The sequence below is a fragment of the Eumetopias jubatus genome, unplaced genomic scaffold (assembly GCF_037043125.1).
Source record: "Eumetopias jubatus isolate StellerSeaLion01/CBP00866 unplaced genomic scaffold, mEumJub1_p1.0 scaffold_10, whole genome shotgun sequence".
Classification (NCBI taxonomy): domain Eukaryota; kingdom Metazoa; phylum Chordata; class Mammalia; order Carnivora; family Otariidae; genus Eumetopias; species Eumetopias jubatus.
The window spans coordinates 101303563-101317644 of NW_028274816.1; the positions used below are offsets into that span (position 1 = coordinate 101303563).

General features: G+C 42.4%; 1 protein-coding gene across 5 annotated transcripts in view; it reads right to left on the bottom strand.

Moving 5' to 3' along the window:
• Window positions 1–14082, bottom strand: part of NBR1 (NBR1 autophagy cargo receptor) — a 30485-nt gene that overhangs the window by 11864 nt on the left and 4539 nt on the right. For 4 of the 5 annotated variants that reach the window (XM_028093935.2, XM_028093938.2, XM_028093937.2 and 1 more), the window contains exons 2-12: window positions 13850–13960; window positions 11231–11293; window positions 10512–10530; window positions 9256–9278; window positions 4853–5026; window positions 4150–4227; window positions 3456–3670; window positions 2781–2948; window positions 2286–2495; window positions 762–921; window positions 381–671 (exon numbers count right to left, since the gene is read on the bottom strand). In XM_028093935.2, the coding sequence (XP_027949736.1) occupies window positions 381–671; window positions 762–921; window positions 2286–2495; window positions 2781–2948; window positions 3456–3670; window positions 4150–4227; window positions 4853–5026; window positions 9256–9278; window positions 10512–10530; window positions 11231–11293; window positions 13850–13951 (1503 nt within the window). In that variant the 5' untranslated portion in view covers window positions 13952–13960. The remainder of the gene's footprint in view (window positions 1–380; window positions 672–761; window positions 922–2285; window positions 2496–2780; window positions 2949–3455; window positions 3671–4149; window positions 4228–4852; window positions 5027–9255; window positions 9279–10511; window positions 10531–11230; window positions 11294–13849; window positions 13961–14082) is intronic. The other variant, XM_028093939.2, reaches the window with a different exon arrangement.

Consider the following 14082-nt stretch of genomic DNA (forward strand, 5'->3'; position numbering starts at 1 on the left):
TAATAAAGGGAAGTTGCTTAAAAAAACTGCACCAACTAAAGACAAGGGCAAGACTTCATTAGTATTTAGGGAACACACGCACGGGATGTTCGGGAGAGAGGAGCGTTAAGGAGCAAAGCCATCAGTCCGGCCGTTCAACAGGCCAGGCAGCCACGCGCGCGCAGCAGAGAGGCTGGCCAAACTTTACTACAAAGAGACACAAAAGCACTGAGGGATGCCTGCACCAAGATCCTAAGGACATGCAAACAAAGCCCAAGGAATGGGCCCAATGGACGCATTCTGGCGTGTTAGGGGGAGGAGCTACCCTTTCCTGATTTCTGGAGGAACCGATCAGTTCTGAGTGGGCTGTTGTAGCGTCAGTCTCCCCTTCCAACGCTCACCTCTTGCTGGCAGGTGAGCTCATCAGCTTTGCTTGAGCGAATCATGCCCTTTTCAATGTTCTCAGGGCTCTCTGCGGAGGGGAAAGGATCCACTATGATACTGCACCAGATCCGAGGCCCAAACTGCTGGCCTTTGTGAGAAAGACGCCAATGGGAAGTGTACGTTCCCTCCAAGGCCGGTGCGATGAACTCCACAGACACAACCCCCACGTGGCCGGCCTTCAGGCAGGGAACCAAAACATCCTTCTTTTCTGTAGAAGCCAAAGTTAGGTTTCCCCACATGAACTTGAGCTGAAAACAACAGGGATAAGAGAAAGAAAGCTTGTCAGCTTTCTGTCACTTCAAATCACCTCATCTTCATTCCGTGGGGGAAAAAAATACCTTTGTGTCTCCACTCCATTTGACATTTCCTGTATTTTTCATCCTCCAGTGTTTGATAAACTTGGTTCCTGGTTGAAGGTGAGTCCCATCAGGCAAATTCTCATCCACAAATGCTGCACTGAGGGTCGGCATAACTGGGGCACAGGGCTGCAAAGGGAGCCTGAACAGAAATTCAGACAGTCACTTGTGTTGGGTATGATGGCTTCTGAATATCTTAACACTGTGGTTCAAGAGGCTGAGAGTGACACAATGTACTGATGCATTTGCCTTAAAAATAATACTAATGGAGGTGCCTGGCTGGCTCAGTCAGTGGAGCATGCGACTCTTGATTTAGGAGTTGTAGGTTTGCGCCCGACGTGGGGGTACAGATTACTCATAAAACCTTTAAAAAAATAATACTAATAAAATTTTTGAAAAAACAAGACAGAGGGGCACCTGGGTGGTTCAGTTGGTTGGGCATCCAAGTCTCGATTTCAGCTTGGGTCATCTCGGGGTTGTGGGATTGAGCCCCGTGTTGAGCTCCATGCTCTGTGGGGAGTCTGCTGGAGATTCTCTCCCGCCACCCCTCCTCCCACACTCTCTCTCAAATAAATAATAAAATTGATTTTATTTGTTTATTTGAGAGAGAGAGAGAAAGAGTGTGTGAGTGCACACGAGCAGGCGGGGGAAGGAGGCAAATGGAGAGGGAAAAGCAGACACCTTGCTTAACACAAAGCCCGACACGGGGCTCAATCCCAGTACCCCAAGATCATGACCTGAGCTCAAGTCAGATGCTTAACTGACTGAGACACTCAGACACCCCATAAATAAATAAATCTTAATAAATAAATAAATAAAAATAAAGACAGATTTGGGGCATACCTGGCTGGCTCATTTTGGAGAGCATGTGACTCTTGATCTCTGGGTTTTAAATTTGAGCCCCATGTTGGGTGTAAAGGTTAGTTAAAATAGAATCTTAAACAACACAACCACCACCACCACCACCAAGACAAATCTTACTCCTGAACTGAAAAGCTCTGGTGAGGATAAGCATCCATAAATAAAAGAACTGGAGAGTGAGGCTCTTCAAATCCCAACTGCCTCCACTGAAGAGAGGTCATACCATCCAGTCTGGAACCCTACTGGCTGCTCTAAGAGCCAACAATGACTACCAAACCACCCTTTAAGAACGCTAGCATCAGAGAATGGGAAGTTTTAATTCTTTTTTTTTAAAAGATTTATTTGAGTGAGAGAGCGAGCTCGTGTGCATGCTAGTGAGTATGCGGAGAGGGAGAGAGAGACTTCAGCGAACTCCCCACTGCGTTTGGAGGCCTGATGCGGGGCTTGATCTCAAGACCCTGAGATCACGACCTGAGCCAAAGTTGGATGCTTAACTTGACTGAGCCACCCAGGCACCCCTAGGATGGGAAATTTTAAGAGTTTGGGTGTTAGGAACTGCCGATAAGTAAGAGAAAACCTGGCTGAAGTTCCAGTTTTGGAAGGCTGAACCTCCAGCCTTGGTGCCCACCCTGGCCCCAGGCTTACATCAGGGTGTTCGACTGCAGCAGGCTCTCAGGACGGCCCAAAGGGGACCTGGGGCTCTGGAGTCCATGGATGGAACTCCACAGATGAATCTTCCTGTGGAGTTTCAGCTGCTTTTTGAGTTCCTTGACCTCTGCCTTTCGCTGCTTCTTCTCAGCTCGCAACCTTTGCTTTTCTGCTTTAAGAAAATTCTTGTCGACCTGTTTCTGGAGCCTGTGAGGTAACAAATGAAAAGTCTTAAAAAAAAACAAACCTCATAAACAAATCTTGAAGCTATTTTGAGCCACTTGTAGCCTCCATCAGTGCCAGCTTCTAGCTTAACTTTCTTTCTACAGTTCTCATTTCTGTCTCATTAGCTTCGGCTCATTGTCCCCATTGTCACACATCAACTGGAAACGCGCAAGAACTAAGGAGACTGCAGTTCTGTGATTTCATGCCCCATCACCACAACCAAGATGCCCATCCGAGAACAAGGCTCCCATGTACTTATGGTTTTACCTGGCTTGTTCCAGAGCAGCAGGGAGACGAGGGGCGGGGAACCTTGGATGAGAGAACGCTTCAGAGGAACCCACCACAGGTCTCCGCAACTTCAGCAGGACGTGGTTGGAGTCATGGGCATATGGCCCTGATTCACAATCTTCACAGATATTGTAGGACGGACACAGGCTGTGGGGAAAAGCATGGCAAGTGGGAAGTACCAGAGGTAGTGAGAGAGGAGACCAGACTTCCATACTGGCTGTATTCCTAGCTAGGTGGTAACCTGAGCATGTCACCTGGCCATGCCCTGTCTCAAGTTTCCTTATTAATAAAATGAGGGTAACAGCACTTAACATGTATCCATTTCAAAGGAAAACCTATGGGAGAAAACAAGACATGAAAGCATTTGGAACAAGCGGGAGATAATCCCTGGTGATATAATTTTGTTTTGGGGAACATAACTTTATCTGGCTCTGTTAGTTCAAATGTATATCCGAACACATCAACAATCTGAATAGTTACCCTTTAAATAGTATTTCTTGTGGGTGACGAATAGCTTGTTTCCAATCTAGAGCTGCTACCTATGTGTGATGCTCAGAGATAGAGTATGCTCAATTTCCCTCTACCTCTCCAGAATGCCAGGAAGACCTGTTCAGAGGTCTTCTAACAGCTCTGCGTTCCGAAGGGACCGCTCACCTGCACTGGTAGCGCACACCGATGATCCTCCTTTGGCAGCTGTTGCAAGCAATATGCCAGTTGAACTGGTTTTCTGGCAAAAACAGTGTTTCCTCTGAAATGGGCACTGAGACTTCTGATGGACAGGAACCCAAGGATGGGTTCTGGAGGACTAGCTTCTCGTGTAATTTCTGTTCAAGTTTCTCAACTGTTTCTTTAACCACTTGTTCTCTGAACTAGAATACAGAAGATGGGGAAAAAACCTCAGTTCCAACATTGGAAAAAAGCCTGAAGATATCAAATAGACCAGATACCTTACTGTCTCTGGTATAAGAACATCATAAACAGCTAGTGGCTCCTGAATGAATGGACAGAGATGTAGCAAAAGAAGATCTATTCTTTCCACATGTACACTGGTTCAAAGGGGATACCAAGAAATCGTTTTGATGAGTAAATTTCTAACCTCTTCCTTCTCAAGCATAGAGACTTGTTCCTTTCCCTCATCCTTAGAATTAGGCTCCCACTTTTTCCGATACATCCCTGTAGAAGTTAGGAGCTTTCTGGACTAGGACTGCTCTAGTTTGGAAATGATTAGCTACTCCTTCTCATTCTCATGCACCAGAGGCAGCAGACATCTGGGTTCAGTTTTTTATTTCTCCCACACTCCACCTGTGCCAACACGGCTGCTAAAACCCACACCAGAGAGAATACTCACTGTCTCCAGGTAGCTTGTGAACCAGTCTGGGGGCTTGTCTTGAGGCTGGTCTGCGTCACAGGGAGCAAATGGAAACCGCTGCAAGGAAACACAACCCAAGATCTTGGAGGTTGCTTTTTTTTTCCTGTTTATTATTTTTTCAAAAAGATTTTGATTTCTTTTTAAAGATTTTATTTATTTATGAGAAAGAGAGAGAGAGAGAGAGAGAGAGGCAGGCAGAGGGATGCGGGACTCCATCCCAGGACCCTGGGGTCATGACCTGAGCCAAAGGCAGATGCTTAACTGACTGAGCCACCCAGGTGCCCCAACTGATTTTTTTTTAAAGTAATCTCTACACCTAACATGGGGCTCGAACTCACAACCCTGAGATCAAGAGTCGCATGTTCTACCAACTGAGACAGCCAGGCGCCCTTGTTTAAGATCATTTTCCTGAAATGCAGTACTTCGAAGTTTCTTTTGTCAGGTAACAGAAATGTATGGTCAAAAAAACCCAATAGTCTGACAAGGTACAAAAGGAAAACAAAGTCTCTATATCACCCTCTTGCCCCTTCTCCAGAAGTAAGCAGTTACCAGTTTCAGAAAGTCAGGCAGAAATGGTCATAGTAACTCCCAAATCTTTGATGGACAGCTCAAATGTTACACCAGAGACAATGAGACCTAAAGCTAGAAAAACTATGTAGAGACAGGTCCATTCCCTTCATACCTGGGCTGTAGGCTCCTCTGGGGTCTTCATGTCTGATCCTAAGACCTTCACCAGTGATGAATAATGTGCAAGGGGCTTCTTCCCTGCCCTCACGACTGGCCGCTTTTCTGGTACAGCTGGTGGTGGGGCTTCGTGGACTTGCATCTGCAGTTGGTTTCCCTGCTTCACTGCCATCTGAGAGGATACGTTATGAAATAAAAACGTATCGTGTGATTCTCCTTTCCCAAATGAAATCTCAAAGACATCTGAACACAAGGGGTATGGTGATTTATGCTGAAAATATTAGGATTTACCTTTATTTTATTAAATCTAATGGCATATACTATGCTAATAGTCATCCTGCTGTTTTTTTTGCCCAAAGTGTTAACTAGGAATGGTTTTATTATCAAAAACACAAAAGTTGGTTTAGGACAGCACTTTATTAGGTGAGATGTTCTCATTAACTGGGTTACTACTTTTCTGTTGAACTGGTTTTTATGTATGACCCCACTTATGGTTTGTTTTTTAATTTTTATTTATTTATTTATGAGAGAGAGAGCATGAACAGGGAGGGGGCTGAGGGAGAGAGAAAAACAGACAAACCATTGAGCAGGGAGCCTGACGTGGGGCTTGATCCCAGGATCCTGGGATCATGACCTGAGCTGAAGGCAGATGCTTAACCAACTGAGCCACCCAGGTGCCCCAGCCCACTTATGGATTTTAACCTCTCAAAAAAATCAATCCCAGACTACCAGAACCCAAGAAACTTAAAGTTATGTCCTATAATTAAGCGTTTATTTTTCCATTAAGAATAGTATTTTGGAAAGAACGCTTGGGTGGTTACCTCTTTTTGAAGAGCATCTTCTTAAAAATCCTATTTTGAAAACTCTACTTCAGGGAACATCTGAGGTTCCATGAAGGTACTCCAGTGTCCAAGAACAGATTAGGGGTCAAGTCTATCAGTTTCTAGATCTCCCCACTTGTCACCCAGTGACAAGAACTCTTCTTTAATCTCTTTACATATCAGACTTAAGCTTCCATTTAAAAATAGCATTCTATGGTCTAAAAGTTTGAAAGGTATTATTTTGAGATCAGGGATCAGCAAATTTTCTTAAAGGGTCACATAATAAATATTTTAGGCGTGCAGGGGCGCCTGGGTGGCTCAGTCGTTAAGTGTCTGCCTCCAGCTCAGGTCATGATCTGAGGGTCCTAGGATCAAGCCCCGCTTCGGGCGCTCCCTGCTCTGCGGGAAGCCTGCTTTTCCCTCTCCCACTCCCCCTGCTTGTGTTCCCTCTCTTGCTGTCTCTGTCAAAAAATAAAATCTTAAAAAAAAAAAATTTTTTTTTTAGGCTTACAGGCCATACAGTTTCTTCTCAAGTCTGCACAAAAGCAGCCACAGACAATATGTAATAAGAATGGCTGGGTTCCAATAAAACATAATTAATAAAACATACGGCTGGGCTACTGGCTAGTTTGCCAACCCCTTTTCTAGACCATAAGCCAAGAAGCTGGTAGTAAAATGTATCGTACAGTACGTGGAAAAAAACTGCTCAAGAAAGGACTATAATGAAATGTGTCAAAATATAAACATGGGATCTTATTATAGCAAGTACTATGTAAAAATGTATATAAAAAGTCTTGCTTCTTGAGACAGGGCACGCTTATACGACATCTAGACTCCCGAGGTCTGAGATTTCTTTCTTTCTTTCTTTTTAAAAGATTTTAGTTGAGGGACGCCTGGGTGGCCCAGTAGTTAAGCGTCTGCCTTCGGCTCAGGTCATGATCCCAGGGTCCTAGGATCGAGCCCCGCATCGGGCTCCCTGCTCTGCGCGAAGCCTGCTTCTCCCTCTCCCAATCCCCATTTGTGTTCCCTCTCTTGCTGTGTCTCTCTCTGTCAAATAAATAAAATCTTAAAAAAAAAAAAAAAGATTTTAGTTGAGAGAGAGAGCATGCGAGCGTGTGCACTGGAGCACAAGTGTGTGTGGGGGAGCAGAGGGAGAGTGACAAGCAGGCACCCTGCTCTGCAGCCATCAATGTGGGGCTCGATACCAACACCCTGAGATTATGACCTGAGCCGAAGGCAGAAACTGAACCAACTGAACACCCAGGCATCCCCCGAAGTCTGAGATTTCTGACTAAACAGGTAAACAGTGATTATGGGAAAGAGAGAAGAGTTTTGAAGCCCACAGACTTTTTTTTTTTTTAGTGAAACTACTGTAGCTTCTGAGAATAGGGAAAGAGAAAAGCCAGGAAGAGTTGGTAAAGGGTAAAAGGGCGTGGGGGACAGCATGTTACAACAGCTTAAAAGCAAAGAGGAAATGGGGCAGCTGGGTGGCTGTCAGTTAGGCATCCGACTCTTGATTTTGGTTGGCTCAGGTTGTGATCTCAGAGTCATGAGATCGAGCTCCAAGTTGGGCTCCACACTGGGTGTGGAGTCTGCTTAAGATTCTCTTTCTCTGGGCGCCTGGGTGGCTCAGATGGTTAAGCGTCTGCCTTCAGCTCAGGTCATGATTCCAGGGTCCTGGGATCGAACCCCACATCAGGCTCCTGGCTCAGCGGGGAGCCTGCTTCTCCCTCTCCCTCTGCCTCTCTGCTCATGTTCTCTCTGTGTATCTGTGTCTCAAATGAGTAAATCCTTAAAAAAAAAAAAAAAGGTTCTCTCTCTACCTCTGCCCCACGCCCTTGCTCCCTGTGCACTCTCCAAAAAAAAAAAAAAAAGGCAAAGAGGAAATAGGAAGACCACATGAAAACTGGGAAGAAGGAAATTGTGAAGCATGAGATTACTCAGAGATGAGTATCTCAACTAAGAGAAACCAGGGTGGGGCCCGAATGTCCAAAACCAAGAGACTAGCTGGTAAATAAGAATGTCTGAATAAAAACCAAGAAGACTGGCTAAACTGTTGAATCCAGTGGCACCCACAATGGCAATTTTGACCAGGCAACAGAAAGGGTTAAACCAGCTCCCAATTTAAAAAAATCTTGCCTTAGGGCACCTGGATAGCTCAGTCAGTTAAGCATCAGACTTTTGATCTCAATTCAGGTCTCGCTCTCAGGATTCTGAGTTCAAGCCCCACCTTGGGCTCCACAATGGGTGGTCCATGGTGGAGCCTACTTAAAAAAAGAGAATCTTGGGGCGCCTGGGTGGCTTAGTCATTAAGCGTCTGCCTTCAGCTCAGGTCATGATCCCAGGGTCCTGGGATCGAGCCCCGCATCAGGCTCCCTGCTCAGCAGGAAACCTGCTTCTCCCTCTCCCACTCCCCCTGCTTATGTTCCCTCTCTCCCTCTCTGTCAGATAAATAAAATCTTTAAAAAAAAAAAAAAAAGAGAGAATCTTCCCTTTCCCTCCCTAGACCAAAAATGATTATGGAAAAGAGTTTAGTAGTGGATTAGAAGTTCATAAAGGATAGTCAAACTTTAAAGAAAAAAATCTTAATTACAAAGGTGGTAATGAAGGGACAGCTGGGCACACCTTAAAGAAGTGACCTTGAGAAATACTCTAAATCATTACTGACAAACGAGATGAACTCAAAGGTTTGTACCTTAAATTCTCCTGCATTATCCTATAACATTCTATAGGAAACAAGGTAAAGGAAGATGAAAAGTGTGAACCAGAAAGTATCATTTGTTATTTTTTTTAACTATTATTAAGTAGGCTCCACACCCAGCATGGAGTCCAATGAGGGGCCTGAACCCATGGCCCTGAGATCAAGACCTGAGCTGAGATCAAGAGGCAGACGCTCAACAGAATGAGTAACCCAGGAGCCCCTCTTTGTATTTTTAAATGCGACAATGGTGATACCAAGACCAAAGATGAGAGGAAACAATAACTAGAAAAGAATCTTTTATCAGGAGCTGCCTAGCTGAGTGGTAAGCCCTACTTATCACATTCTCTCTAAAAATCTGTTCTGCGGGGATGCCTGTGTGGCTCAGTTGGTTAAGCGTCTGCCTTCGGCTCAGGTCATGATCCCAGGGTCCTAGGATGGAGTCCCACACTGGGTTCCTTGCTCAGCAGGGGGCCTGCTGCTTCCTCTGTCTCCGGCTCCCCCTGGTTGTGCTTTCTCTCTCTCTCTGACAAACAAATTCATAAAATCTTAAAAAAAAAAAAATCTGTTCTGCTGTGTTTCATTAGTGTCTGCCCATGGCTACTGGATTTCAGGTTCTAGTTTTAATAAATTTTTAAAAAAGGTTTTTATTTATTTATTTGTTTGCAAGAGAGGGAGATAGCACGAGCAGGGGGAGGCGCAGAGGGAGAAGCAGGCTCCCCACTGAGCAGGGAGTCCGATGCAGAGCCTGATCCCAACACTCTGGGATCATGACCTGAGCCAATGGCAGCTGCCTAACCGACTGAGCCACCCAGGCACACCTAGTCAGTAAATAGTTTTAAAATTATTTGAAAATAAGATGAAATGATCAATGATCATTACCTTAAGTGCTTCTTCATACTCTCCTAAAAAGACAAAGAACATATACTGTGATATTTCTTCACCAGCCCAAAAGATTCTATTTAAGTACAGCCAATCCTTACTTTTAAGAATTTTTTGCTTACAATCCTTTTACATGAATAGCTGCTACCTTTTTGCTGACAAACTCCCTTCCAATCCCACTGTAAATAGAAACTACTTGTAGATTAGTTCTCTCTCTTAAATTCCCCTCTTTCTGCTACTGGAGCCTTCCAGCTACTGAAACCTCAACCCAGCGGCCTCATACTAGGTTTAGGGAAGCTCAGGACTCAAGAGAGTTCATGGGTAGTGTTAATACAGGCAGGCCTCAAACATACTGCAGGTTTGGTTCCAGACCACTACAATAGTGAATATCGCAAAAAAGCAAGTCAAATGAATTTTTCTGTCTCCCAGTGAATATAAAAGTTATGTTTATACTATCTGCAATCTATTAAGTGTGTAATAGCATTATGCCTGGAAAAAAAAAGTACATACCTTAATTTAAAAAAATACTTTATTGCTAAAAAATGCTAACCATCATCTGGGTGTTTAGCAGGCATAATTACTGATCACAGATCATCATAATATATATAATAACAATGAAAAAGTTTGAAATATTGAGAGAATTGTCAAAATGCGACACAGACACAGAGTGAGCAAATGCTGTTGGAAAAAGTGATGCAGGGTTGCCATAAACCTTCAATTTGTAAAAAAAAAAAAAAAAAAAAATTAGAGCTGGTTAAAATAAGCTTTGGGGGGGCTAGCCTGGGAGACTATTCTTCAAATAGAACATTGCTCCGTGTGGGAAAAGGTGCTCCAAGCTCTGAACAACCAACCATCTTATAATTAAATTCTGGAATACCACTTTATATGTTTGTAAGTTGACAGTAATATATATACCAAGTCAGGGACAAAGGCAACACCAGGAGAATGGAGTTGTATGTGTTGAACTGGGAGGCATATTTTCAGAAGATTACCACCTTAAATATAAGAGAAGCTTCCATTAAAGCTGTCCTTAGGGTCGAAAGGCACTAATCTTTATACAAAAAACTGCTACAAAATAAAAATCCACTATGTAACTAATGCCGTTGGCTGAGTGAATGAGATGTCAATTTACTGTATACTAAATTCCACTCTAAAATAAATATTGCAGCAAGATCTGAGTGGAAGTGGAAATGTATACACTCATGAACAGACTAAAGCTTTTAAATATGGCTGAACAGGTTCTCTCAGGAACTCACCTTGACTATTGATGGATACCTGTAAAAGGACAAAAGCAACAGTGAATATAAACTTCCTGTCAATTGAACATTTTTGTTACTAGGACCAGCCTCACAGATAAGATGCACACTCTCAGATTGGGGGTCAGCTTTTCCATTATCGTGAACTAATTGTGAAAAATAATTAAGGACTTTTATTGCTTAACTCCTGTATCATCCTTATATTTCAGGTACATTAAGAAGGAACATAATACAGTGGTTAAGAGCCTGGGCTCTGGAGCCAGAAGGTAGGGAATGAATCCTTACTCTACTATTTCCAAGCTTTTGTCCTTCTGGGCAAGTTACTTAGCCTCTCTGGGCCTCAGTTTCCTTATGGGTAAAAGATAGATAATAACATAACACCTCATACATAGTAGTGTTGTTAGTCTGACATGTAACCACTCAGTAAAGGTTTGCCATTATTTTTATCATAAACTAAATGGCAGCTTGTAAGATATTTGAACTGTATCACTATATAGTTTTAAAAGTTATCTCTCAAATTTCCTTCTTCAATGTTGCTTCCTTATTTCTTAACTCCATCTCAGATGCCACTGTCAGCTCAGAACATGCAACTATCAAGTACATTTAAACCACTACACAATGAAAAAAACACTAGTCTGAACTTTTCAATCCGCCATCACTCTTGAGAAATTAGATCCCTATTCTGGATACCTGGCCATGGGTACTGTCATATACTTTACCTCTTCGTTTTCCTCATCCAGGTATTTTATTTGAATAGTGGTCAGATCAAATGAAACTTTTACCTGCAAATGAAATGTACATGCTATATGATCAAGATATCAAAAAGGCAGGTTGTAACAGAAACCCAGAAGTCAAAAGAAAGGATGGGCATATTTCATTACGTAAAAATTAAACATTTAAATGGCATAAAAGAAAAAAACCATGAATAAAGTCAAAAGACAAAGAATAGTGGGGGGGTTATTTACAACTCATAACAAAGGGTTATTATCTGCAATACACAAAGACCATCTGCAAAAATGCTAATTGTTAAGATTAACACAACCCAGGTAAAAAGGGGCAAAAATGTATAGAGATTTCATACAAGAGAAATCAGTTGTGCCCAACAGATAACATGAAAAGATGTTCAACCTTAATGGTCGTCAGAACAATGTAAATTTAAGCAATGACATGTCATCTCAACAGAATGGTAAAAACATTTTAAAGCCATAATATCCACTGTTGTCAAAAATCCAGGGCATTGTCATACATTTCTTTTATTTTTTAAAGATTCTATTTGAGAGAGAGAGACAGACAGCACAAGCAGGGGTAGCGGCAGCAGAGGGAGAAGCAGGTTCCCTACTGAGCAAGGAGCCTGATGTGGGACTTGTCTGAGGACCCTGGGATCATGACCTAAGGAGAAGGCAGGAGCTCTAAAGCCAGGTGCCCCCTGTCATACATTTCTATGAGGTGCTACAATTGTTCTGCAAAGAACCTGGCAGTATCCATTAAAATTTAAAATTATATGCATTGTGACCCATTAATCTCTCTTTGGGAAACTATCCTACAGAACAGTGCATAAGTTATAAAGACAAAGAGATCTCTCCTGTAGTTCATTATACAATGGTAAAAAGCAAAACAAAAACAACAAAAAAAACCCTTTTTTTTGAGGGCACTAAGTGAAATAACAACAATGAACTCATAGATACAGACAACACATTGGTGGTTGCCAGAGGCAGGGGTGGGAGGTAGATGAAATGGGTGAAGGTGGTCAAAGGTACAAACTTCAGTTATAAAAGAAGTCCTGGGGATGGTAATGGTAAATACAGTTAATAATACTGTGCTGTGTATCTGAAAATTGCTAAGAGAGTAGATCTTAAAAGTTCTCATTACAAGAAAAATATTGTAACTACGTGTGGTGACAGATGTTAGCTAGACTTACTGTGATCATTTTGCAATCTATACAAACAGAACTGTTATGCTGTACACCTGAAACCTATATAATGTTATAGGGCAATTATACCTCCATTAAAAAAACTAGATACAATCTTTCAGTAAGAAATGGTTAAATTATGGGAGGACAACACCAAAATATTGTAGACAATCCATAGCTTTAAAAAGGATGAGCTCAGATCCTTATCTATTGATTGAGAACTCTCTGTAATATACTGCTGGGGAAAAAGAGCACGCTGCAGAATTATGTTTATAGTATGATCCTAGGACGAAATCTGTATGAACATGGAAAATGTGGATAAGTACACACAGAGCTGTTAACTCTGGTTATCCCAAAGAGGTGGGAATAGTGGATGGAAGGAGGAAGGAATAGAAAGATAGTAACTTTTTCTTTATATATATCTGGATTGTTTCACTTCTAATGGGCACGTATTACCCTCTTATAATTTAAAATTTACAATAAAGAAAAAAGTTCAACTCATTTAACTACTAGAAAAAGAACACTAACTGTGTTTAATTTTCAGATCATTTGACAAACAGACCCAACTTTCTCGATAACCACCTGTTTAGAACAGTATAAAGAAATAATTGCTGGAAGACAGAGAACTAGATCAGATCATCTTGTTAAGTCTCCCCACCGTTTTTTTTTTCCTTTTTAGTTATCATACCACATAACCAAATAAAGCAGGTTTTTACCAGAGTTTCGCTGGTTAAACAGAGTTGTGTAGGAAGTAAAACATTCACCACTGCAAACCAAACAAAAACAGAAGAGTACAAAGGGCAAACCAAGAGGAGGAAAGGCACTGACAACAACACAAGAACAGATGAGTAGTTAAGCACCTGTGGGAGTTTTTCTGCTCAACTTTTTTTTTTTTTTGTAAGTAGGATCCAGGCCCAGTGTGGAGCCCAATGCAGGGCTCGAACTCACTGCCCTGAGATCAAAACCTAAGCTGAGATCAGGAGTCAGATGCTTAACCAGCTGAGCCACCCAGGTACCCCACTACACAACTTTTAGATATTCAATCTCTGAGCTAGCAATAAAAACGATTAGCTTGCAAAACATAGGTTATACCCTTGGTGGTTCACAAACCACAGTAACGTATCTGCTCTGAGGCAGAACATTTAGCTGGGGCCTGGTTAGGGTGGGGCCCACACCAATTCATTGCTCATGCTGTTTCTAAAACAGTTTTTAAAAGTCCTAGCTGCAAATTAAAGAATTTGTTTGTACCCTGGGGGTGGGGTGGGGGGTGGTGATGGTGGTGCACATCTGTATGAATACTGAACCCGTCAAAGGTAATTTTCCAAAAGACCTAGAAAAGGCAAATATGACAGCTATGAAACAACACAGCTAAAAATAGCTACCTTTGAAAAAATTACGTTTAAAGGATGGAGAAAAAACTAACACTCACCATAGCTTCGACATCAGCCCAAGTTGTATTTTCTGGATCGGAAACCAGAAAGCTTTGAGTTTCATTTTCAAAAGTCACATTTAGGGTAACCTGTGGTTCCATGCTGTGGGGCTAGAGTTGAGAGGATGGGGGAGAGAGAACACACATTAGAGCCAGTTCTATAAACTGCATAAACAGGCATTCAACAAAAGCTTGTAAAGACCTAATATGAGCTAGGCTGGGAAGATACCTCA